The 25,096-nt window shown below is 43.2% G+C and overlaps 1 protein-coding gene across 1 annotated transcript in view; it reads left to right on the top strand.

Moving 5' to 3' along the window:
• The first annotated feature begins 1,169 nt into the window (after positions 1-1,169).
• Positions 1,170-25,096, top strand: part of LOC118361940 (zinc finger protein 205-like) — a 52,055-nt gene continuing 28,128 nt past the window's right edge. Inside the window, exons 1-7 of the mRNA XM_052485326.1 lie at positions 1,170-1,644; positions 9,749-9,879; positions 10,043-10,210; positions 12,295-12,456; positions 12,791-12,899; positions 14,082-14,209; positions 14,625-16,627. Coding sequence (XP_052341286.1) covers positions 1,386-1,644; positions 9,749-9,879; positions 10,043-10,210; positions 12,295-12,456; positions 12,791-12,899; positions 14,082-14,209; positions 14,625-15,470 — 1,803 coding nt within the window. The 5' untranslated portion in view covers positions 1,170-1,385 and the 3' untranslated portion in view covers positions 15,471-16,627. The remainder of the gene's footprint in view (positions 1,645-9,748; positions 9,880-10,042; positions 10,211-12,294; positions 12,457-12,790; positions 12,900-14,081; positions 14,210-14,624; positions 16,628-25,096) is intronic.

Genomic DNA, 25,096 nt, shown 5'->3' with positions numbered 1-25,096 from the left:
ATATTATTACTTACCCTCTTGCACCCCAGTATCTCTACTTGCACATCATCATATGCACATCGATCACTCCAGTGTTAATACTAAATTGTAATTATTTTGCCTCTATGGCCTATTTATTGCCTACCTCCCTACTCTTCTATATTTGCACACACTGTACATAGATGTATTTTTTTCCTTCTATTTTGTTATTGACTGTATGTTTGTTTATCCCATGTGTAACTCTGTTGTTTTTGTCGCACTGCTTTGCTTTATCTTGGCCAGGTTGCAGTTGTAAATGAGAACTTGTTCTCAACTGGCCTACCTGGTTAAATAAAGGTGAAATTTTAAAAAATCCCAGTGTTTGTGATGCTTGTTGCTTGTTGCAACGCACACAGGGTGGTGTGAGTAGATAAACATAAGTCATTTTCTGTTCTTTTGCATTTTGATAGTGAGTCTTTGCCCAACAAAGTGATGTTGTAAGTTATCCTGCATGAGTTTTTGTGCCTAATACATTACGTTATTACAGGTGTCAAGCTTATGGGCATTTGGCAGCCGTGTGTAGGGAGGTTCCTAGGTGTGAGAAGTGTGCGGAAGGGCATGAGACAAAGGAATGTGTATCATTGGGGAAAGTACTGGTATGTGTTAATTGTAGGGGTGCCCACGGGGCTAGGGATCAGAAATGTCTAGTGTGAGAGAGGCAGGTTGAGGTTTCCAGGGTCAGAGTAGTGCAGAAGTTGTCATATGCCGAGGCAATGAAGAACATAGAGGACGATGAGTCAAGGGGGAGGGATCCTGAGAGGAGGCGTGTGAGTTGTAGATCTGTACCAGTACAGAGTGATAAACCAACAAGTGATATGTTTCAGTAATATTGGATTTTTGTGGTGGCAGCTGAATAGAGGTATTTGGGTGTGCGAGACTTGACATCAGAAGAGTTACAGGATGTGTTAAGTGGTGGTGTCCCATCCTTTCAGCCTGGAGTAGGACTAAATCAATTTTAAATAGAGTATGTTTTTAAAAAAAAAAGTAATTTCATTTTTGTGTGAGTGTAGTGTTAGATCGTAGGGTATTTCTTATTATTCTTATTAAACAATTGTTTAAAGCAAAGTATAAGGCAGTTATACTCCAGTCTAGTAGGTGGCGGTAAGGCAACATTTACTGAAAGTCAACCGCCGTTAAACTTCATCAAAGAAGACGTAGTAGTAAACAGAAGTAAACAGTGACCAATAACCATTTCCACGTTAGCGGTTTTATTGTTATTTAGAAATGTATTAACACCATGGAACTCAAAATATGACTAATTTAACAGCACAACATTACATACTTACATCAGGTAGTTTTTAATTCGCGTTGGAGACAGGACTTGGTTGATAGATGTTATTTAGCTAGCTAGGTAGCCGCTAACAATAATGGCTAACTGTATGGTTTTTCACACTCAAATAGCCTCCATCATGGAGGTGCTAGCGAATGCAGCCGTGGCAGAGATCTGTAAACTCGTAGACGACGACTATGCAGTGTTCCGTTTGGAAATGTCTCAAAGCCAGAAAGAAAACAGGGGATTGCGGAGAAAACTACAGCTATTGGAACTAAAGGTGGCACGGGAGCGCGTCCTCGCCAGTCGTCCCAGTAGTGTCAAGATCCTCGACCGATACAGAGGAATTGCAAGAGGTACATTTTGCATAAATTGCCCAGTTCCCCTCTGCGCACGTGTTCAGATGTTACCCAGAATTGTGACTTGGTCAGTTTTTGGATAGTATGCAATAGATGGGTTGGTTGTTTAGAGTTTTTCCTGGTTAGGTAAAACTCTGGGTCCTATTCCTCGGCTATGACAAAGTATTGTTATAGATAGCTTCCCTTTTCATCTGTGTTATGACTATAGGGCTTGGATTTATTTGGGGTCATGTGAATTGGAAACACTCCTGGCCTAAGGTGGATCAAAACCTTTAAAACTACCACAAACCTTGTTATTATTCATTCTGAATCAGATATCAAAAGAGCCAGAGAAGACAACTTTAATGGACACCATGCTCTGTATTTTAGTGAACTACTGTAGCAGGGCTGAGCGTTGTGCAAAGAATGGTTACAATGTCTTTAAATATTAATTTCACTCTATACACAATGTTAAGCAGACAGGTTTGAAAGTCTTAATTTAATGTGAAAACCTAGTTGTTCATCTAATTACATTGCTCTTCTGCAATGATTCATTCTGTAATCTTTATGTAAGGCAGGGTTACATTTAACATTTAACACTATACACAATAGACTTTGTAACAGCTTTTATGTGTAAGTCATACAACCACTAACCTTGTGTTTTTATCCTGGACTCCATCTGTCCCACCAGAGGTTGGTTTCCTGGTGCTCACTGTAGGAACTGATTGCCTGTCAAATCCATATATTCAATCATTATATCAACTACTTTCTAAAGTTTAATTTAAAATAATATCCCCCTTTTCATTAAGTATAATTTATTGAATATCACTCAATCTATTGCACTCTTCTAACCATACCTGCATTACCAGTTAATATCAGTAAGTTGGAACCAGATCAGGGAACAGAACAGAAAACCGGAAAATAACAAAATTATATTTCATAGGTTTAGAAAGGAACTATATAATCCGGTATTTTTCTTTGGTTCAAACCGGTTCAGAAATATAGTTTGCTGGTCTGAACAGTGGAACGGAACCAAAAAAAAAAGAATGGGGCGTCAATCTCTGTATTTGCGAAAGTTATGGTGGTGCTAGAATCCATCAACTCTCTCTTTCTGCATTAGCTATGCATCTGTTATGGTTGGACAAATGTGTTCACATTGTCTGTGTAGACTGCTCTGTGGTGGGATTTGTAGGTTTTTTACTTTTAAGGCCGGGAAATTTGCTCTGGAAACATTTGAATAATCATCAGCAGTTGAAATAAAATGATATGCAAACTGGCTGACTAACCTTTTCAGAAACTTCAGTATCCCTAAGCCTTGGGTAGCAGCAGCAGATCGTTTCATCTTTATCCTGTGCCAAACTTGTTTATTCCGTGAGTCTAAATCAGGGGACGCAACTTTCACTGGGGGCGGGGGGACACGTCCCCTCCACATCCTGAAATGTGGAGACCCCCCAGTTTTATCATTGGAATGTGATACAAAACCAGGCAACAGTGTGCTTTAGGACCATGCGGACTCCTCCAAGCGGTCGGGTAGGCTGTTTCTGAAACAAAGCCTATTCCCCCTTAGGAGACTGAAAAGATTTGGCATGGATCCTCAAAAAGTTCTACAGCTGCACCATTGAGAGCACTGGTTGCATCACTGCCTGGTATGGCAACTGCTCAGCCTCCGGCCGCAAGGCACTACAGAGGGTAGTGCTAACAGCCCAGTACATCACTGGGGCCAAGCTTCCTGCCTTCCAGGACCACTATACCAGGCGGTGTCAGAGGAAGGCCTTAAAAATGGTCACCCTAGTCATCGACTGTCCTCTCTGCTACCGCACAGCAAGCGGTACTGGAGCGCCAAGTCTAGGTCCAAAAGTTTTCTTAACAGCTTCTACCCCCAAGCCATAAGACTCTCAAACAGGTAATCAAATGGCAACCTATACTATTTGCATTGTCCCCCCCCTCCTCTCTGCTACCCTGCTGCTACTCTGTTTATTATCTATGCATAGTCACTTTAATTCTACCTACATGTACATATTACTTCGACTGACCTGTACCCCTGCACATTGACTCTGTACCGGTACCCCCTGTATATTGCCTTGCAATTTTTTTTTAACTTAACACTTCTTTTTCTTAATTGCATTGTTGGTTAAGGGCTTTATCAAATCAAATTAAAAAGTTTACTTGTCACGTGCGCCGAATACAACAGGTGTAAACTTTACAGTGAAATGCTTACTTACAGGCTCTAACCATTAGTGCAGAAAAGGTATTAGGTGAACAATAGGTAAGTAAAGAAATAAAACAACAGTAAAAAGACAGGCTATATACAGTAGCGAGGCTATAAAAGTAGCGAGGTTACATACAGACACCGGTTAGTCAGACTGATTGAGGTAGTATGTACATATAGATATGGCTAAAGTGACTATGCATATATGATGAACAGAGAGTAACAGTAGCGTAAAAGAGGGCTTGGTGGGTGGCGGGACACAATGCAGATAACCCGGTTAGCCAATGTGCGGGAGCACTGGTTGGTCTGCCCAATTGAGGTAGTATGTACATGAATGTATAGTTAAAGTGACTATGCATATATGATAAACAGAGTAGCAGCAGTGTAAAAAGAGGGGTTGGGGGGTGGCACACAATGCAAATAGTCTGGGTAGCCATTTGATTACCTGTTCAGGAGTCTTATGGCTTTGGGGTAAAAACTGTCAAGAAGCCTTTTTGTCCTGGACTTGGCACTCGGGTACCGCTTGTCAAGCGGTAATAGAGAGAACAGTCTATGACTTGGGTGGCTGGGGTCTTTGACAATTTTTAGGGCCTTCCTCTGATACCGCCTGGTGTAGAGGTCCTGGATGGCAGGCAGCTTAGCCCCAGGGATGTACTGGGCCGTACGCACTACCTTCTGTATTGCCTTGCGGTCAGAGGCCGGGCAATTGCCGTACCAGGCAGTGATGCAACCATGCTCTCGATGTTGCATCTGTAGAAACTTTTGAGGATCTGAAGACACATGCCAAATCTTTTTAGTTTCCTAAGGGGGAATAGGCTTTGTCGTGCCCTCTTCACGACTGTCTTGGTGTGCTTGGACCATTCTAGTTTGTTGTTGATGTGGACACAGAGGAACTTGAAGCTCTCAACCTGCTCCACTACAGCACCGTCGATGAGAATGGGGGCGTGCTCAGTTCTCCTTTTCCTGTAGTCCACAATCATCTCCTTAGTCTTGGTTACGTTGAGGGATAGGTTGTTATTCTTGCACCACCCGGCCAGGTCTCTGACCTCCTCCCTAAAGGCTGTCTCATCGTTGTCAGTGATCAGGCCTACCACTGTTGTGTCGTCTGCAAACTTGATGATGGTGTTGTAGTCGTGCCTGCCCATGCAGTCGTGGGTGAACAGGGAGTACAGGAGGGGACTGAGCACGCACCCCTGTAGAGCTCCAGTGTTGAGGATCAGAGTGGCAGATGTGTTGCTACCTACCCTCACCACCTGGGGGCGGCCCGTCAGGAAGTACAGGATCCAGTTGCAGAGGGAGGTGTTTAGTTCCAGGATCCTTAGCTTAGTGAAGAACTTTGAGGGTACTGTGGTGTTGAATGCTGAGCTGTAGTCAATGAATAGCATTCTCACGCAGGTTTTCATTTGTCCATGTGGGAAAGGCCAGTGTGGAGTGCAATAGAGATTGCATCATCTGTGGATCTGTTTGGGCGGTATGTAAATTGGAGTGGGTCTAGGGTTTCTGGGTTTCAAAGCACTTCATGGCTACGGACATGAGTGCTACGGGTCTGTAGTCATTTAGGCAGGTTGCCTTTGTGTTCTTGGGCTCAGGGACTATGGTGGTCTGCTTGAAACATGTTGGTATTACAGACTCAACCAGGGACATGTTGAAATTGTCAGTGAAGACACCTGCCAGTTGGTCAGCCCATGCCCAGAGCACACGTCCTGGTAATCCGTCTGGCCCCACAGCCTTGTGTATGTTGACCTGTTTAATGGTCTTACTCATGTCGGCTACGGAGAGCGTGATCACACAGTCGTCCGGAACAGCTGATGCTCTCATGCATGCCTCAGTCTTGGTTGCCTCGAAGCGAGCATAGAAGTGATTTAGCTCGTCTGGTAGGCTCCTGTCACTGGGCAGCTCGCAGCTGTACTTCTCTTTGTAGTCTGTAATAGTTTGCAAGCCCTGCCACACAAGACGAGTGTCGGAGCCGGTGTAGTATGATTCAATCTTAGCCCTGTATTGACGCTTTGCCTGTTTGATGGTTCGTCGCAGGGCATAGCAGGATTTCTTGTAAGCTTCCGGGTTAGCGTGACGCACTTTGAAAGCGGCAGCTCTACCCTTTAGCTCAGTGCGAATGTTGCCTGTAATCCATGGCTTCTGGTTGGGGTATGTACAGTCACTGTGGGGACGACGTCCTTGATGCACTTGTTGATAAAGCCAGTGACTGATGTGGTGTACTGCTCAATGCCATCGGAAGAATCCCGGAACATGTTGCAGTCTGTGATAGCAAAACAGTCCTGTAGTTTAACATCTGCTTCATCTGACCACTTTTCTATAGACAGAGTCACTGGTGCTTCCTGTGGTGCTTGCTTATTTCCTTATACAGCTGACTGAGTGCGGTCTTAGTGCCAGCATCTGTTAGTGGTGGTAAATAAACAGCCACAAAAAGTATGGCTGAAAACTCTCTAGGCAAGTAGTGGCCTGCAATTTATCACAATATACTCTACTTCAGGCGAGCAAAATCTAGGGACTTCCTTAGATTTCGTGCACCAGCTGTTGTTTACAAATATGCACAGACCGCCCCCCTCGTCTTACCGGAGTGTGTTGTTCTATCTTGCCGGTGCAGCATATATCCCGCTAGCTGAATATCCATGTCATCATTCAGCCACGATTCCGTGAAACATAGGATATTACAGTTTTTGAAGACTCGTTGGTAGAATATTCGTGATCGTACCTCGTCTAATTTATTGTCCAATGATTGCACGTTGGCGAGTAGTATTGACGGTAATGGCAGCTTTCCCAGTCGCCTTCTCCGGGTGCTGAACCGGCATCCGGCTCTTTATCCTCTGTACCTGCGTCGCTTCCTCTTGCAAATAACGGGGATGTCGGTCCTGTGGGTTGTTTGGAGAATGTCTTGTGCGTGGTCTTTGTTGTAGAAAAAATATTTGTCTAATCCGAGGTGAGTGATCGCCGTCCTGATATCCAGAAGCTCTTTTTTGCCGTAAGATACGGTTGCAGAAACATTATGAACAAAATAAGTTACAAATAACACACACAAAAAACACAATAGCACAATTGGTTGGGCGCCTGTAAAAACTGTTGTCATTTCTTCTGGCGCCATTTAAAATAAACTGCTTTAACTGCTTTTATTAACACATACTCTGTTTTCCATTCAAATGTGTGTTCGCTCTCTCATGAGGCAGGCAGAAGAAGACTTACACTAGCTAACAAAAACACAAATTCAGATCCCACAGAATGTGAGCGAAGAAAGAGGCAAAGTGCAAGTCAAACAATTGTTAGTTCTATCCAAAATCCTTGGGACATACCTACCCTAAACCCCTAACCATTTTACCTTTCAACTTCAATGGGGTAGGGACGTCCCAAGGATCCCTGATAGCAAGGACAGCCAAACAACGAGGTCAGAGAGGTTCTAAACCGAGACGCAACATTGCGATACTTCCGGGAACCCTTGCGAAGCAGACCAAACAGACCAGGCCGGGGTTTGAGAAGTCGATGAGAGAACAAAAACAACTTTAGATTGAAGTAGTGTCTTTGATCTGACGGCCTGCACATGTTAGACCCAATTACATGTTTCTGCGCATGAGTAAAGCTAACCAACGTTGCAATGACCTCGCCTACATGCGTGATCAGGGATTTCTATTGGAGAAGCAGTTTCTGCCTATCTTCATACTGTACTGTCTTTGACCAGGTGCTGGTGCAACCAAACTAGTGGTTGATAAGGCTTTGGAGGCTGTAGCTAGGAGACCACTGTGACTGACAAGTGAATCCACCTGTCACAGCAAGCATGGGGCTACCGCGTCACTAGACAAAACGGAGGAAAACAGGCTGAAATTGGGGGAGGTGCTATGTAAACTTGTCCAATAAGAAACGGCTGCTTTCTTTTCCGTTGCAAAGCATTTTTCTATGACATTAACAAATTAATATGTCTGGTAAACGCATTTGCTGCTGCTGCTTTGAGATTGAAAAGTACTGGGGCAAATACTGTCTCGCCACACGTTTTCCGGCGATGCTGGGGCTGGCCCTAAACTTTTGGGGGCCCTACGCAAAAGTTTGAAGGCAGAGAATGTTTTAGAGTTAATTTCCTGAAGTTCTACACATGTTGCCATTGGGTACCGAATTTTTTTTCAAAATGCATACTGCCTCCAAGTGGTGTGTGTGGCGCTGATGAAGCCTGCCTTCGGTTGTCACATTTTTCGTGAATGAGGTAGTATACCTAATAAACTTGCCGGTGAGTGCCTTTCAAGTATTCATACCACTTGGCTTATTCCACATTTTGTTGTGTTACAGCATTAATTCAAAATGGATTTAATTATAATTGTTTCTCACTAATCTACACACTACCTCATAATGACAAAGTGAAAACATGTTTTTGGAAATTTTAGCAAATTTATTGAAAATGAAATACAAAAATATCTAATTTACATAAGTATTCACACTCCTGAGTCAATACTTTGTAGACTTACCTTTGGCAGCGATGACAGCTGTGAGTCTTTCTGGGTTAGTCTCTAAAAGAATTCCTCACCTGGATTGTGCAACATTAGCTAATTATTAAAAATGGTTCAATCTTTGTCAAATAGGTTGTTGCTAGACAACCATTTTCAGTTCCATAGATTTAAGAAAATTAAACACAGCCACTCAGGAACATTCACTGTCTACTTGGTAAGCAATTCCAGTGCAGATTTGTCCTTGTGTTTAAGGTTATTGTCCTGCTGAAAGGTGAATGAATCTCCCTGTGTCTGTTGGAAAGCAGACTGAACCAGATTTTCCTGTAGGTTTTTGCCTGTGCTTAGCTCCATTAAGTTTATTAACAACAAAAAAATCCCCTGTCCTTAACGATTACAATAATTCCCATAACATGATTCAGATACCACTATGCTTGAAAATATGGAGTGGTACAAAAACTTAATTGCTCTGCCACATTTTTTTTTCATGATGCATATTTTTGATTCTGTACAAGCTTCCTTCTTTTCACTCTTGTCATTTATGTTAGTATTGTGGAGTAACTACAATGTTGTTGGTCCATCCTCAGTTTTTCCTATCACAGCCATTAAACCATACGCGGTTTTCTTCCTCTCTGGCAACCGAGTGAGTAAGGACACCTGTATCTTTGTAGTGACTGGGTGTATTTCTACACCATTCAAAGTGTAATTAATAACGTCACCATGTTCAAAGGAATATTCAATGCCTGTTTAGTTTTTTTTTACCCTTCTACCAATAAGTGCCCTTCTTTGCGAGGTATTGAATCTGTGTTTTAAATTCACTGCTTCGACTGAGACCTTACAGATAGTTGTATGTGTGGGGTACAGAGATGAGTCATGTTAAAAACTATTATTTCACACAGTGTGAGTCCATGCAACTTATTATGTGACTTGTTAAGGAAATGTTTATCCTGAACTTATTTATGCTTGAATACTTATTACTTTAAATTTAATTTGTTTTAAAAAAATCCCCAAAACATAATTCCACTTTGACATTATGGGGTGGGGCACTAGTGGATGGGGCCCCTAAGTGACCGCTTATGTCACTTATGCCTGTGTCTGGGCCTGATGTAGCACTTCCCCTGATTACTTAGCTATCTTGCAAAAAATGTATTTACCAGGCAGGTCAATTAAGAATGAATTATTCTAACACAGAGACACAATATAACACAATATTATATTCTGACCCAATTCCTATTATCATATTCTAACCAGATTCTTGATTTACTGAATTTTCCTATTGTCATACTCAATTAAAATAATGTAATGCATGAAACATAATCAATCAATCAATCAATCAATCAATAAATAGTATGTCTAGAAGTTATGAGAAGGGACATCCTTGCCACTTGTAGACAGTGTCAAGTGTACAATATAGCATTGAGCATTGACAGTATCTAACTTAACTACCCGTTTCCCCCAATCACTCTCTCAGGTGAAGCACATCTCACTGGAGGCCATAGGAGCTTTGTGAAGCCAGCAGAACACAACACATGGAGAGATGACCAACCAATCACTGTTGATGAGGGGAGTGGAACCTCAACCCAGCACGTTATTGTGATAGAGGTTAATGTCATAATGTAACATTAACAATGACAGTACATCAAATGTGGCCCATTTTTTATTTCAGCTATTCATCTATTTCCCAAAGGGGATTCTGATACTTCACTACCACATTGTTATCCAATTCAACTCATGTACCGATAATAACCTCCTCTCTTCTTGTCAGTCTGCAGAGGCTGCAGGTCCTGGAGTCAAGCAAGAGAGATCTGAAGAGAGATCTGAAGGAGAGAAGGACCCACGGCACAGCAGAGACATCCAGACTGAAACAGTGGCTGGAGCCCCGGAGGACCTTACCGCCGCGCCCCAGGCCAGGACCAGACACAGCATCTTGGAGGTCAGTGGAACGCCGAACGCCGTCCTCAAGTCAGAGACAGACACCGAGACTTTAACTGTAACACACAGGCTCTTACACACAGGATCTGAACACAGATCAGAACCAGAGAGACTGAGCTGTCCAGCTGCGTCCGGTTCAGAGTACCTACCAGTATTTCACCAGAGGATGGGTCATTCCCGTGGAGATGGTGACGCGTTAGACACTGGCGTTGATGATCTGTCTAGTTCTTACACTACAGAGATGGACCCTGGCAACATGCCCTTGGGTTTAGAAACCCAGACTGATCTGTCTAGAGGGAAATGGAACCGGTACAGTAGTAGTGTATACTCTGAAGGTTGTCTAGATAAGATAGGTGAGGGTTTAGTCGTAGATGAAGTGACTGTAAAATTGGAGGGCAACGTACCTCCCACATGGAATGGTCACCTTGGAGACAGACACTCGCAGGGCAGAGATTTCTTAGACTACAGGGAAAGCTTAGAGACAAATCAAAATGTCGCCACCCACTCCCCTTTTCATGTGTTCAAGGATCGCGACCCAGTGTCCACGTTGATGGCACCTTCCGATTCACACAGCCACATCCTTTTCGATCAGGTATTAAACTCAAACGACAGAGCTAGAGCCCAGGCTCAGGGAGGGGGAGCCACATCAGGCAATAGTAAAGAGAAACGGTTCCTCTGCATGTTCTGTAACAAAGGCTTCAGCTGCCCGCAGAAGGTGGAAATCCACAAGAGGGTCCACACTGGGGAGAAACCCTTCAGCTGTACCCAGTGTCACGTGCGCTTCGCCCAGGCTGGTGACCTGAAGAGGCACCAGAGGGTCCACTCAGGGGAGAAACCCTACAGCTGCTCCCAGTGTGAGAAGCGGTTCTCCCGTCAGGACCAGCTGAAGAGACATCATATGGTCCACACGCGAGAGAGGCCGTTTGCCTGTACGCACTGCGGGAAGAGGTTCTCAGAGAGGAGCTACCTCAGGATACACCAGCAGAAAAACCATTCCACTCAATAGCTTCTGACATTTACATCAAACACTGCATTAAAGACAAATGTATATTTTCATGGTTGTCAGCAGAACAGGTCCACAGATATATTTGGAATAATAGATTTCAGTGTAGAATATTGCATCCAGACATTGTGTGATATATAAGGCATATAAGCTTAAAGTCTGATACATATTGTGTTTGTACTGTGTAGGTGAAATGATGTTCACAAATGTCTATTTCATTACTTCTGTTAAACTACAAAATGTTGTTCCAATACATTTTTAATTAGAAAATGTATGCAAGTTATCCATTTTTTGTTGAGATGTGTATATGTGGTTTTCATATATAGTGTATTTAAAACTGGTTTATGTTTAATAAACACAAAATGGGACTTTTCATTGTAAGACTTTCATTGAGACTCTCTTTAGTATACATCACATCTGATCTCACCCTATTCTGTATGAACCCAACAGCACTTTATTTACATTTACATTTAAGTCATTTAGCAGACGCTCTTATCCAGAGCGACTTACAAATTGGTGCATTCACCTTATGACATCCAGTAGAATAGTCACTTTACAATAGTGCATCTAAATCTTAAAGGGGGGGGTGAGAAGGATTACTTATCCTATCCTAGGTATTCCTTAAAGAGGTGGGGTTTCAGGTGTCTCCGGAAGGTGGTGATTGACTCCGCTGTCCTGGCGTCGTGAGGGAGTTTGTTCCACCATTGGGGGGCCAGAGCAGCGAACATTTTAGACTGGGCTGAGCGGGAACTGTACTTCCTCAGTGGTAGGGAGGCGAGCAGGCCAATATACACTTAAATACACTTACACACTAACACTTACTGTACAATTCTATATAGTTTAGTCAAGTTTGTCATATGATGACGTTTGACTTATCATAGCTGACTCATATTTACCCACATCATATTTATGTCCTCCATGATGGGTTTAACAACAATAAAGTCATTCTGTATCTACAGTATATGACTCAAACGTAGTGGGGATAGGTAAACACTCCATGTTGAAAGTGTGTTTATCTGTGTGTGTGTACATACCTGAGGGAGTGTATGTCTGTGTAATCTGTATCATCCTGTCTCTTCCAGGAGGAGGGTCCAGAGGTGCTGCTGGTGAAGGAGGATGGTTGTGAGGAGGGTCTGGGGAGCACTGAGGGGAACATGGTCATGGAGGACAACCAGACTACATCTCCTCCTGAATCCACAGAGGAACCAGCTGAGCTGCACAGGACCACACACAGTCTCACTGAGGTGAGCCCACTGTAAACTACTGTCTGAATGGTTTTTCCTTTCAGATCCTAATGAATTAGACTATGTAGACAGAGAAGGACCTGATCTTCGATCAGCACTTTTACTTTGAGACTCTTTCTAGGTACGGTCCCAGGTCTAGATGAATGTTGTCTTAAGTGTGAGACCATACGTTTGAATTATCAAACCATGAAAAAGTGTCAAGTAATCAAATCAACTAACAAGTTTCCAAAGTACTCAAAGCAATCCCTCATTGCCCAATCAGAAGGTGCTCCATAGCAGGGTGCTCATATCAGATTTCTTGATCCAACATCCTCTCACTCTGTATCTCTTACAGTCAGTAGACATGGAGGATGGGAAGCCTAATCTGCTGCTGGTCAAAGAAGAGACAATAGAAGACGAACCAGAGAGCATTGACCTGAGTGGCCTAAAGATGGGGGAGCAAGGTAAGGGAGAAATAATTATAGCATAGAGCAACTTATGTTTGCATACAAAAACACACATCTTAAAACTTTTTGGGGATAGGGGGCAGTATTTGGACGTTTGGATGAATGAGGTGCCCAAAGTAAACTGCCTGTTACTCAGGCCCAGAAGCTAGGATATGCATATAATTGGTAGTATTGGATATAAAACACTCTAAAGTTTCCAAAACTGTTGGAATAATGTCTGTGAGTATAGCAAAACTGATATGGCAAGCGAAAACCTGGGGGAAATCCATCCAGGAAGTGGGATTTTTTTGATGTGGGTACTTTTCAATTGAATGCCTATACAGTATGTAATGGGTTAGGACCCATATTGCAGTTCCTATTGCTTCCACTAGATGTCAACCGTCTTTAGACATTGTTTCACCCTTGTATTCTGAAAAATGAGGAAGAATGAGACCATTTTGTAAGTGGACTGTAGAATGAAGCAGCGCTGGTTTGCGTGTGACCGATTGCGCGTCCTTTGTTGTTTTTCCTTTCTATTGAATACGCTATTGTACGGTTGAAATATTATCAATTATTTAGACAATAGACAACCTATTGTCTAACAATTAATTATAAAAATTGTTTGACATGTTTCAACAAACTTTACCGGTACTATTAGGATGTATTCGTCTGCATGTTGTGACCTCCTTCAAGTCAGTGGATTACTGAATAAAACGCGCCAACAAAACAGAGTTTTTGGGATATAAAGAGGGACTTTATCGAACAAAACAACCATTTATTGTGTAACAGGGACTCTTGTGACTGTAACCAGATGAAGATCATCAAAGGTAAGTGAGTAATTCTATTGCTATTTCTGACTTCTGTGACTCCTCTACTTGGCTTGAAAATGTTTGTATGCAGATAATTGCATGGTATGCTTTCGCCATAAAGCCTTTTTGAAATCTGACACAGTGGCTGGATTAATAAGAAGTTCATCTTTAAGCTGATGTATAACACTTGTATCTTTTATGAATGTTTATTATGAGTATTTCTGTATTTTGAATTTGGCGCTCTGCAATTTCACTGGATGTTGTCGAGGTGGGTCGCTAGCGGAACACCTATCCTTAAAAATGAACTTGACCAGGTAATTGATAAAGAAAAACACCATCTGTAGCGTTTTCGCTGCCATGTTTGTAACGTCCATTTTCTAACCTCCTGCAGGTGGTTGGCTGGAGGCTAACAGAGGAGACTGGGCAGCCGTCTTAGATTTCCAGATCCAGACGGGTGCAGCCAAGGGCCCAGGGGACAACATTACCGAGCAGGCCAGGACCAGAGGTGACATAGTGGAGGTCAGTGGGTGGGACAGCGTCCTCAACTCTGGGCTGGGGAACAACAGTGTTAACACAAAACAACTGAACCTAGTCTCCATGACAACAGTCTGGCTGAGAGCAGGGTGAGGCGTAGATTTGGTCTGCGGGGACAGGGAGGTGTCTGTCTGTATGCGGGGGGTAGCTATGGTGACTGACTTGGTTATTTTTGTATTATTGCAGAGACTGAGTTTCCCTCATCTCAGTCGAACCAAAGCATATTTCCTTTTTGAATCAACACTTATGGACATTGTTTCATAGTAAACTCCAATGGCTCCGTATTGTTAGGTACTTGACAGTGGTTAACATTTTATAATATCATGTCATGCTTCTGTGTGTACAGCAAAGAGTTTCTTATATACATCTTTATGCTTTTCTGTACAATTTGTGTTTACAGTCTGCAGTCCATGAGGACCAGCTGATGTCTGGTGTTGCTGACGGAAGAGACTGGACATCTGAGGTGGGTGGTCACAAACCCTGGCCCCCAATCAAAACCCTGGATCTGGAGCCATCACTCTTCCTTCCTGAGTCAGAACTAGGACCCAACCGTGAGGGACAGGGACTCCACCACAACCACTACACAGAACACAACCAGTGGACAGGTGGACTGAACCACCTCAGTCCTGTTGGTCATCAGAGAAACAGAGGCTCCAGTCAGGGATCCAGGCTGCAGTCTGGGGCTGATAGAGATCAACCCTCCTGTTCCTATGATACAAACACCACAGTATCCATGATGAACAGAGTAGGTCACCCTGGGCTTCAGCCTTCACAGAGAGCAAGTCTGTCTTCTCCTTCAGGGCCTCGTCCAATGCCTGGTGACTTGGTTCATAGAAGGCCTGGGCCTGGGTCTAGCCTTCCTCACTTACCTCAGGTTTACCCCACCAATACAGACAGGGTCAGGATGGGCGTTCACCATAAGAGGTACCTAGCCTATAACACAGCACACAATTCCAACAACACCCAAACAATGGCTAGAGGTCAAGGAGGGAGCTCAAAAACTCTTGCTTCTACCTCCTCTGGTGTCATTGGGTCACAATGTGGGAGGCCGAGCATTAGGTCGGACGCCGACAAGCCGTATGCCTGCCCCACGTGTGGGAAGCACTTTGCTGAGGCAAGGTATGTGAAGCAGCACCAGACTGTTCACACCAAGGACAGCTTCAATTGCAAATTATGTCACAAGAGCTTCTCCTTCCTGAGTAGCCTTATCAGACATAGGAGTGTCCACAATGGGAAGAAATCGTAGCAGTGTGTCTTGAGATGTACATTAGGTGATATCTGGGAATCATTCTTTATCTGACATATTATAGTTATAATGTTTAGTGTCTTGGGATAAGAGGGTAATTAACCACATACCCCTTTAACTTTGAATTATTTAACAGGCTTGTGTTAATAACTGTTTTTTTAGAGAGATAGTAAACCTATGCTAGAACAGGTATAGTTCAATATTCTCTGGTCTGATGAAACCAGGATGGAACTCTTTGGCCTGAATGCCAAGCGGCACGTCTGGAGGAAACCTGGCACCATCCCTACGGTGAAGCATGGTGCTGGCAGAATCATGCTGTGGGGATGTTTTTCAGTGGCAGAGACTGTGAGACTAGTGAGGATCGAGGCAAAGTTGAACGGAGCAAAGTACAGAGATCCTTGATGAAAACCTGCTCCAGAGTGCTCAGGACCTCAGACTGGGGCGAAAATTCACTTTCCAACAGGACAATGACCCTAAGCACACAGCCAAGACAATGCAGGAGTGGGTTCAGGACAAGTCTCTGAATGTCCTTGAGTGGCCCGGCCAGACCCCGGACTTGAACCCGATCGACCATTTCTGGAGAGACCTGAAAATAGCTGTGCAGCTACGCTCCCCATCCAACCGGACAGAGCTTGAGAAGATCTGCAGAGAGGAATGGGAGAAACTCTCCAAATACAAGTGTGCCAAGCTTGTGGCATTATACCCAAGAAGACTCAAGGCTGAAATCGCTGCCAAAGGTGCTTTAACAAAGTACTGAGTAAAGGGTCAATACTTGTGTAAATGTGATATTTCAGTTTTATATATTTAATAAACTAGCAATAATTTTTAAAAAACAAGTTTTTGCTTTGTTATTATCGGGGTATTGTGTGCAGATTGATGAGGGGAAAAAAACAATGTAATCACTTTTAGAATAAGGCTAAAATGTAACAAAATTTGGAAAAAGTCAAGGGGTCTGCATACTTTCGGAAGGCACTGTAACGCAAAGCTAGAATGAAAACAGGGAATTGCGGCAGCAACTACAGGTACCGGAACTTTAGGGGGCATGGTAGCGCGTCCTCGCCAGTTGTCCCAGTACTGATAAAATAATTTTTCTGGGTGTGTGCCAGCTCATCTTTTTTATTCTAAGACAATCGACTGATACAGAGGAATGGCAAGAGGTACATTTAGCAGAAGACAGATGAATGGCAAGAGGTGCATGTCACGTTCTGACCTTAGTTCTGTTATTATATCTTTGTTTTAGTATGGTCAGGGCGTGAGTTGGGTGGGATTTCTATGTTCGTTTTTCTATAATTTGGGATTTCTGTGTTCGGCCCAGAATGGTTCTCAATCAGAGGCGGCTGTCAATCGTTGTCCCTGATTGAGAATCATACTTAGGTAGCCTGGTTTCACTTTTGAGTTGTGGGTGTTTATTTTCTGTCTTTGTGTGTGTCTCCAGACAGAACTGTTTCGATTTTCGTTTGTTCACTTTATTGTTTTGTATTTCAGTGTTCATTTTGATTTATTAAAGATTACATCATGAACATTTACCACGCTGCGCATCGGTCCTCCGATCCTTCTCGCTACTCTTCCTCAGAAGAGGAGGACGAGATCTCTTACAGTGCATAATGCCCCATTCCCCTCGGTGTATGTTCATTTAGATGTGTTAACCACATATGGGTCTTGGACAGGTTTTGGATAGTATGCAATAATTCACCTGATTACTTTGTTACCTTGCGCAAAGACACAATATCATATTCTAACCAGATTCTTGATTTACTGCATTTACTATTATTTACCCATTGAAAACAATGTGATACATGGAACATAATACATCAATCAATAAATAGTATATCAAGAAGTTATGAGAAGTGTTACCTTACATCCTGGCCAATTCTAGACAGTGTCAATAGTGTACAACATACCGTTGAGCATTGACAGTAGTTAACCTTTTACCCCAATCACTCTCTAAAGTGAAAGACATCTCACTGGAGGCCACAGGAGCTTTGTGAAGCCAGTGGGACACAATACATGGAGAGATGACCAACCATTCACTGTTGATGAGGGGAGTGGAACCTCAACCCAGGACGTTATCGTGATAGAGGTTAGTGTAATAGTGTTGCATAAAATATGAGTTACTTTGTAAATCAGATGTGGCCTATTTATTTCAGAAAGGCTTCCCTCAGCTATTCATTTGTTTACATGTACATCTTTATCTATCTGCCATAGGGGAGTTTGTGAGACTTCACCAAATCAAATAATATTTTATTGGTCACATGCACGTGTTTAGCAGATGTTATTGCGGGTGTAGCAGAATGCTTGTGTTTCTAGCTCCAACAGTGCAGTAATATCTAACAAGTAATATCTATCAATTTCACAACATATACACAATACACACAAGTCTAAGTAAAGGAATGGAATTAAGAAAATATACAATGCAGTGAAATACAGTGTAGACATTGTTAATGTTGTAAATGACTATTGTAGTTGGAAACGGCTGATTTTTAATGGAATTTCTACATAGGCGTACAGAGGCCCATTATCAGCAACCATCACTCCTGTGTTCCAATGGCAAGTTGTGTTAGCTAATCCAAGTTAATTAATCATTAGTAAAAACACTTTTGCAATTATGTTTGCACAGCTGAAAACTGTTGTGCTGATTAAAGAAGCAATTAAACTGGCCTTTAGACTAGTTGAGTATGCGGAGCATTAGCATTTGTGGGTTCGATTACAGGCTCAAAATGGCCAGAAACAAAGACTTTCTTCTGAAACTCGTCAGTCTGTTCTTGTTCTGAGAAATGAAGGCTATTCCATGCGAGAAATTGGCAAGAAACTGAAGATCTCATACAGCGCTGTGTACTACTCCCTTCACAGAACAGCGCAAACGGGCTCTAACCAGAATAGAAAGAGGAGTTGGAGGCCCCAATGCACAACTGAGCAAGAGGACAAGTACATTAGAGTGTCTAGTTTGAGAAACAGACGCCTCACAAGTCCTCAACTGGCAGGAGGGGGTACTATGGTGTTGAATGCTAAGCAATAGTCAATGAACAGCATTCTTACATAGGTATTCCTGTTGTCCAGATGGGATAGGGCAGTAAGCAGTGCGATGGCGATTGCATTAGTTTGTGGATCTATTGGGACGGTAAGCAAATTGTAGTGGGTCTAGGGTGGCCGGTAAGTGGGTGTAGGATGGCCGGTCATTGACAACAGCATTTAACACCATAGTACCCTGCAAGCTCATCATCAAGCTGGAGGCCCTGTGCAATTGGGTCCTAGACTTTCTGACGGGCCGCCCCCAGGTTGTGAAGGTAGGAAACAACATCTCCACTTTGCAGACCCTCAACACTGGAGCCCCACAAGGGTGCATGCTCAGCACCCTCCTGAACTCCCTGTTCACCCATGACTGCGTGGCCATGCACGCCTCCAACTCAATCATCAAGTTTGCAGATGACACAGTAGTGGGCTTGATTACCAACAACGACAAGAGAGGGAGGAGGTGAGGGCACTCGGAGTGTGGTGTCAAGAAAACAACCTCCCCACTCAACGTCAACAAAACAAAAGAGATTATCGTGGACTTCAGGAAACAGCAGAGGGAGCACCCCCTATCCACATTGAAGGGACAGCAGTGGAGAAGGTGGAAGGTTTTAAGTTCCTCAGCATACACATCACAGACCAACTGAAATGGTCTACCCACACAGACAGTGTGGTGAAGAAGGCGCAACAGCGCCTCTTCAACCTCAGGAGGCAGAAGAAATTTGGCTTGTCACCCAAAACTCTGACAAACTTTTACAGATGCACTATCGAGAGCATCCTGTCGGGCTGTATCACAGCCTGGTATGGCAACTGCACCACCCTCAACTGCAAGGCTCTCCAGAGGGTGGTGCAGTCTGCACAACGCATCACCGGGGGAAAACAACCTGCCCTCCATAAAACCTACAGCACCCGATGTCGCAGGAAGGCCAAGAAGATGATCAAAGACATCAACCACCTGAGCCACTGCCTATTCACACCGCTACCATCCAGAAGGTGAGGTCAGTACAGGTGCCTCAAAGCTGGGACCAAGAGACTGAAAAACAGCTTCTATCTCAAGGCCATCAGACCGCAATCACTAACTCAGAGAGGTTGCTGCCTGCATTGAGACCCAATCACTGACCACTTTAATAAATGGATCACTCGTCACTTTATATAATGCCACTCTAAATAATGCCACTTTTAATAATGTTTACATATCTTATATCACATGTATATACTGTATTTTATACCATCTATTGCACCTTGCCTATGCCGCTCGGCCATTGCTCATCCATATACACTGCTCAAAAAAAGAAAGAGAACACTTAAACAACACAATGTAACTCCAAGTCAATCACACTTCTGTGAAATCAAACTGTCCACTTAGGAAGCAACACTGATTGACAAATGTCACATGCTGTTGTGTAAATGGAATAGACAACAGGTGGAAATTATAGGCAATTAGCAAGACACCCCCAATAAAGGAGTGGTTCTGCAGGTGGTGACCACAGACCACAAGGGGTCTGAGGATCTCATCTCGGTACCTAATGGCAATCAGGCTACCTATGGCGAGCACATGGAGGGCTGTGCGGCCCCCCAAAGAAATGCCACCCCACACCATGACTGACCCACCGCCAAACCGGTCATGCTGGCGGATGTTGCAGGCAGCAGAACGTTCTCCACGGCGTCTCCAGACTCTGTCATGTCTGTCACATGTGCTCAGTGTGAACCTGCTTTCATCTGTGAAGAGCACAGGGCACTCTGGCAAATGCCAAACGTCCTGCACGGTGTTGGGCTGTAAGCACAACCCCCACCTGTGGACATCGGGCCCTCATACCACCCTCATGGAGTCTGTTTCTGACCGTTTGAGCAGACACATGCACATTTGTGGCCTGCTGGAGGTCATTTTGCAGGGCTCTGGCAGTGCTCCTCCTGCTCCTCCTTGCACAAAGGCGGAGGTAGCGGTCCTGCTGCTGGGTTGTTGCCCTCCTACGGCCTCCTCCACATCTCCTGATGTACTGTCCTGTCTCCTGGTAGCGCCTCCATGCTCTGGACACTACGCTGACAGACACAGCAAACCTTCTTGCCACCCATCCTCCCCTCAATGCGGTGCAGTCGTCATGTCCCCTTTGCAGAAAAGCATCCCCAAAGAATGATATTTCCACCTCCATGCTTCACGGTTGGGATGGTGTTCTTGGGGTTGTACTCATCCTTCTTCTTTCTCCAAACACGGCGAGTGGAGTTTAGACCAAAAAGTTATATTTTTGTCTCATCAGACCACATGACCTTCTCCCATTCCTCCTCTGGATCATCCAGATGGTCATTGGCAAACTTCAGACGGGCCTGGACATGCGCTGGCTTGAGCATGGGGACCTTGCGTGCGCTGCAGGATTTTAATCCATAACGGCGTAGTGTGTTACTAATGGTTTTCTTTGAGACTGTGATCCCAGCTCTCTTCGGGTCATTGACAAGGTCCTGCCGTGTAGTTCTGGGCACATCCCTCACCTTCCTCATGATCATTGATGCCCAACGAGTGGGGTCTTTCATAGAGCCCCAGACCGAGGGTGATTGACCGTCATCTTGAACTTCTTCCATTTTCTAATAATTGCGCCAACAGTTGTTGCCTTCTCAACAAGCTGCTTGCCTATTGTCCTGTAGCCCATCCCAGCCTTGTGCAGGTCTACAATTTAGCCCTGATGTCCTTACACAGCTCTCTGGTTTTGGCCATTGTGGAGAGGTTGGAGTCTGTTTGATTGAGTGTGTGGACAGGTGTCTTTTATACAGGTAACGAGTTCAAACAGGTGCAGTTAATACAGGTAATGAGTGGAGAACAGGAGGGTTCTTAAAGAAAAACTAACAGGTCTGTGAGAGACGGATTTCTTACTGGTTGGTAGGTGATCAAATACTTATGTCATGTAATAAAATGCAAATTAATAACTTAAAAATCATACAATGTGATTTTCTGGATTCCGTCTCTCACAGTTGAAGTGTACCTATGATAAAAATGACATGCTTTGTGTATCAAATACTTGTTCTCCCCACTGTATGTCCACGGGGAGCAATTAAGGTGCCTGTAACTGTATTTAGACAGCCTATTTAAAGTGGCACACCAGTCTCCTTTTTACCTCAACACCTGATTAGTTGACAAAAGACACATCTCAATAGGGGGTCCAGGTAAGTCATTGTATAGCACAAGTTGGGGAGGAGGAGGAGGGGGGGGGCTTTATTCTTTTGCTGCAGTAGTTAAATTCATTGTTTTTCGCAATGTTTTTTTGCCTGAGCATACCTCCAGTGACAGTGCCTCCTATCCTCTGTGTTCAGTAGCTCTATAGTAATCTGTGTGAAACACTACATACAAAAGCTAACAAGTGTGCTTGGAGAGTTAAAACAGCCTTGGTGCACACCTACATTAGTGCCTCCCTGTCTGCATTAGTTTAGATGTCACCACAACAGGGACTGAAGATACATAGAGCATAAACTGTTTGGGATAGGGGGCAGCATTTTCACATTTGGATGAAAAGCGTGCCCAGAGTAAACTGCCTGCTTCTCAGTCCCAGTTGCTAATATATGCATATTATTAGTCGATTTGGATAGAAAACACTGAAGTTTCTAAAACTGTTTGAATTATGTCTGTGAGTATAACAGAACTCATATGGCAGGTGAAAGCCTGAGAAAAATCCAACCAGGATGTGGGAAATCTGAGGTTTGTAGTTTTTCAACTCTTGGCCTATCGAATACAGTGTCTATGGTGTCAAATTGCACTTCCTAAGGCTTCCACTAGATGTCAATAGTCTTTAGAACCTTGTTTGATGCTTCTACTGTGAAGGAGGAGGGAATGAGGGCTCTTTGAGTCAGTGGTCTGGCAGAGTGCCATGAGCTCGTTACATGCGTTCACGTGAGAGTTAGCTTGAGTTCATTGCATTTCTGAAGACAAAGGAATTCTCCGGTTGGAACTTTATTTTAGATTTATGTTAAAAACATCCTAAAGATTGATTCTATACTTCCTTTTACATGTTTCTACGGACTGTAACGGAACTTTTTGACTTTTCGTCTGCTCCTAGTGATCGCACATCATGAATTTGGATTACTGGATTGAACACGCTAACAAAAAGGCGGTATTTGGACATAAAGATGAACATTATCGAACAAATCAAAAATGTATTGTGGAACTGGGATTCCTGGGAGTGCATTCTGATGAAGATCATCAAAGGTAAGTGAATATTTATAATGCTATTTCTGACTTCTGTTGACTCCAACATGGCGGATATCTGCCATGCGCCGTACTCAGATTATTGCATGTTTTGCTTTTTCAGTTTTAAAAAAATCTGACAGCGGTTGCATCCAGGAGAAGTATATCTTTAATTCTGTGAATAACACTTGTATCTTTTATCAATGTTTATTATGAGTATTTCTGTAAATTGATGTGGCTCTCTGCAAAATCACTGGATGTTTTGGAAGTAAAACATTAATGAACGTAATGCGCCAATGTAAACTGAGATTTTTGGATACAAATATGCACTTTATCGAACAAAACATACATGTATTGTGTAATATGATGTCCTATGAGTGTCATCTGATGAAGACCATCAAAGGTTAGTGATTCATTTGATCTATAATTCTGCTTTTTGTGACTCCTTTCTTTGGCTGGAAAAATGGCTGTGTGTGTTTTTGTGACTTGGCTCTGACCTAACATAATCCTATGTTGTGTTTTCGCTGTAAAGCCTTTTTAACAAGAAGTTTCTTTCATTTGGTGTATTGCACTTGTTAATGTATGAAAGTTACATATTTCTAAAAAATATTTTTGAATTTCGCATGCTGCCTTTTCAGCGGAATGTTGTCGAGGGGTGCCGCTACGTGAACTCCTAGCCGTAAGAAGTTAAAGGGGGGGTGAATGTCCGGTAGTTTCTTATCTGTAAAATGCTGAATAATCATGCCTAGTTTTCATAGCTACCCTCAAAGTTGAAGGTGTCAGTGATCATGTAGAAGGGGTCACTCAAGAATACTCTCTGAGAAGGAATTTTAATGGGTATCATGGACAAGTTCTCAGGCAATTACTGAAAATGTAAATAAGAATGTTACGGTCATGGAACATGTGGTGCCATGAGAGATTGTTGGCCAAATTATTTGTCTCAGATACATGCTGCCAGCTACACATGGCTGTAAGGTGCGGCAGGTAGCCTAGCGCTTAGGAGCTTTGGACCGGGTTGTTGGTTCAAATCCCAGAGATGACTAGGTGAAAAGTCTGCCAATGTGCTCTTGAGCATGGCCCTTAACCCTAATTTCTCCTTTAAGTCGCTCTGGATACGTGCGTCTGCTAAATGTTCCTCAAGCAAGGGTGGAGGCCGATGACATCACGGATTTGCAGTTGTCTAAAAACCACTATTTTGCTCAAAACATGTTTAAAAAAAAAACATTTTCATTTGTGTACTTTTCACAGTAAAAGTTTAAAAATCAGTTTAGAATGCAATTAGTTTAGGGATGTTTGCTAGGGATGGGGTAAAAGTGTGACACCACTCCGCCCCCCGAGGACTTCTGTTCCCATCTGTTCTATCTAATACTGACTGGGACTATGTCGTACGGCAAGAGTTGAGTGGGGACGAACGGATTCGTTTCAGTCAGTTCTGAGGCCATGTCTAGACTTGACAGTTAATGCAGCTTTTGTATTCTGATCCTGGAGTTCCTATCATGGAATTCCAACAACTTCATGCATCCACACAAACGTTAAAATGTGTCTACGGGTGTCCACATTGTGTCCAGATTCCCTTTCCCTGTGCTAAATTCAAATGCCAGTATGCATTCTGCAAACAGTGAAACAGGCTTAATATAACACAACAACTTGATGGTAGTAGCCAACTACTGTAGTTAACTAAATCAAATCAAATTTTATTTGTCACATACACATGGTTAGCAGATGTTAATGCGAGTGTAGCGAAATGCTTGTGCTTCTAGTTCTGACAATGCAGTAATAACCAACAAGTAATCTAACTAACAATTCCAAAACTACTGTCTTATACACAGTATAAGGGGATAAAGAATATGTACATAAGGATATATGAATGAGTGATGGTACAGAGCAGCATAGGCAAGATACAGTAGATGGTATCGAGTACAGTATATACATATGAGATGAGTATGTAAACAAAGTGGCATAGTTAAAGTGGCTAGTGATACATGTATTACATAAGGATGCAGTCGATGATATAGAGTACAGTATATACGTATGCATATGAGATGAATAATGTAGGGTAAGTAACATTATATAAGGTAGCATTGTTTAAAGTGGCTAGTGATATATTTACATAATTTCCCATCAATTCCCATTATTAAAGTGGCTGGAGTTGAGTCAGTGTCAGTGTGTTGGCAGCAGCCACTCAATGTTACTCAATGTTTAACAGTCTGATGGCCTTGAGATAGAAGCTGTTTTTCAGTCTCTCGGTCCCAGCTTTGATGCACCTGTACTGACCTCGCCTTCTGGATGATAGCGGGGTGAACAGGCAGTGGCTCGGGTGGTTGATGTCCTTGATGATCTTTATGGCCTTCCTGTAACATCGGTTGGTGTAGGTGTCCTGGAGGGCAGGTAGTTTGCCCCCGGTGATGCATTGTGCAGACCTCACTACCCTCTGGAGAGCCTTACAGTT

The sequence above is a fragment of the Oncorhynchus keta genome, chromosome 29 (assembly GCF_023373465.1).
Source record: "Oncorhynchus keta strain PuntledgeMale-10-30-2019 chromosome 29, Oket_V2, whole genome shotgun sequence".
NCBI classification, from domain to species: domain Eukaryota; kingdom Metazoa; phylum Chordata; class Actinopteri; order Salmoniformes; family Salmonidae; genus Oncorhynchus; species Oncorhynchus keta.
This window is presented reverse-complemented; position numbering and strand designations above follow the sequence as displayed.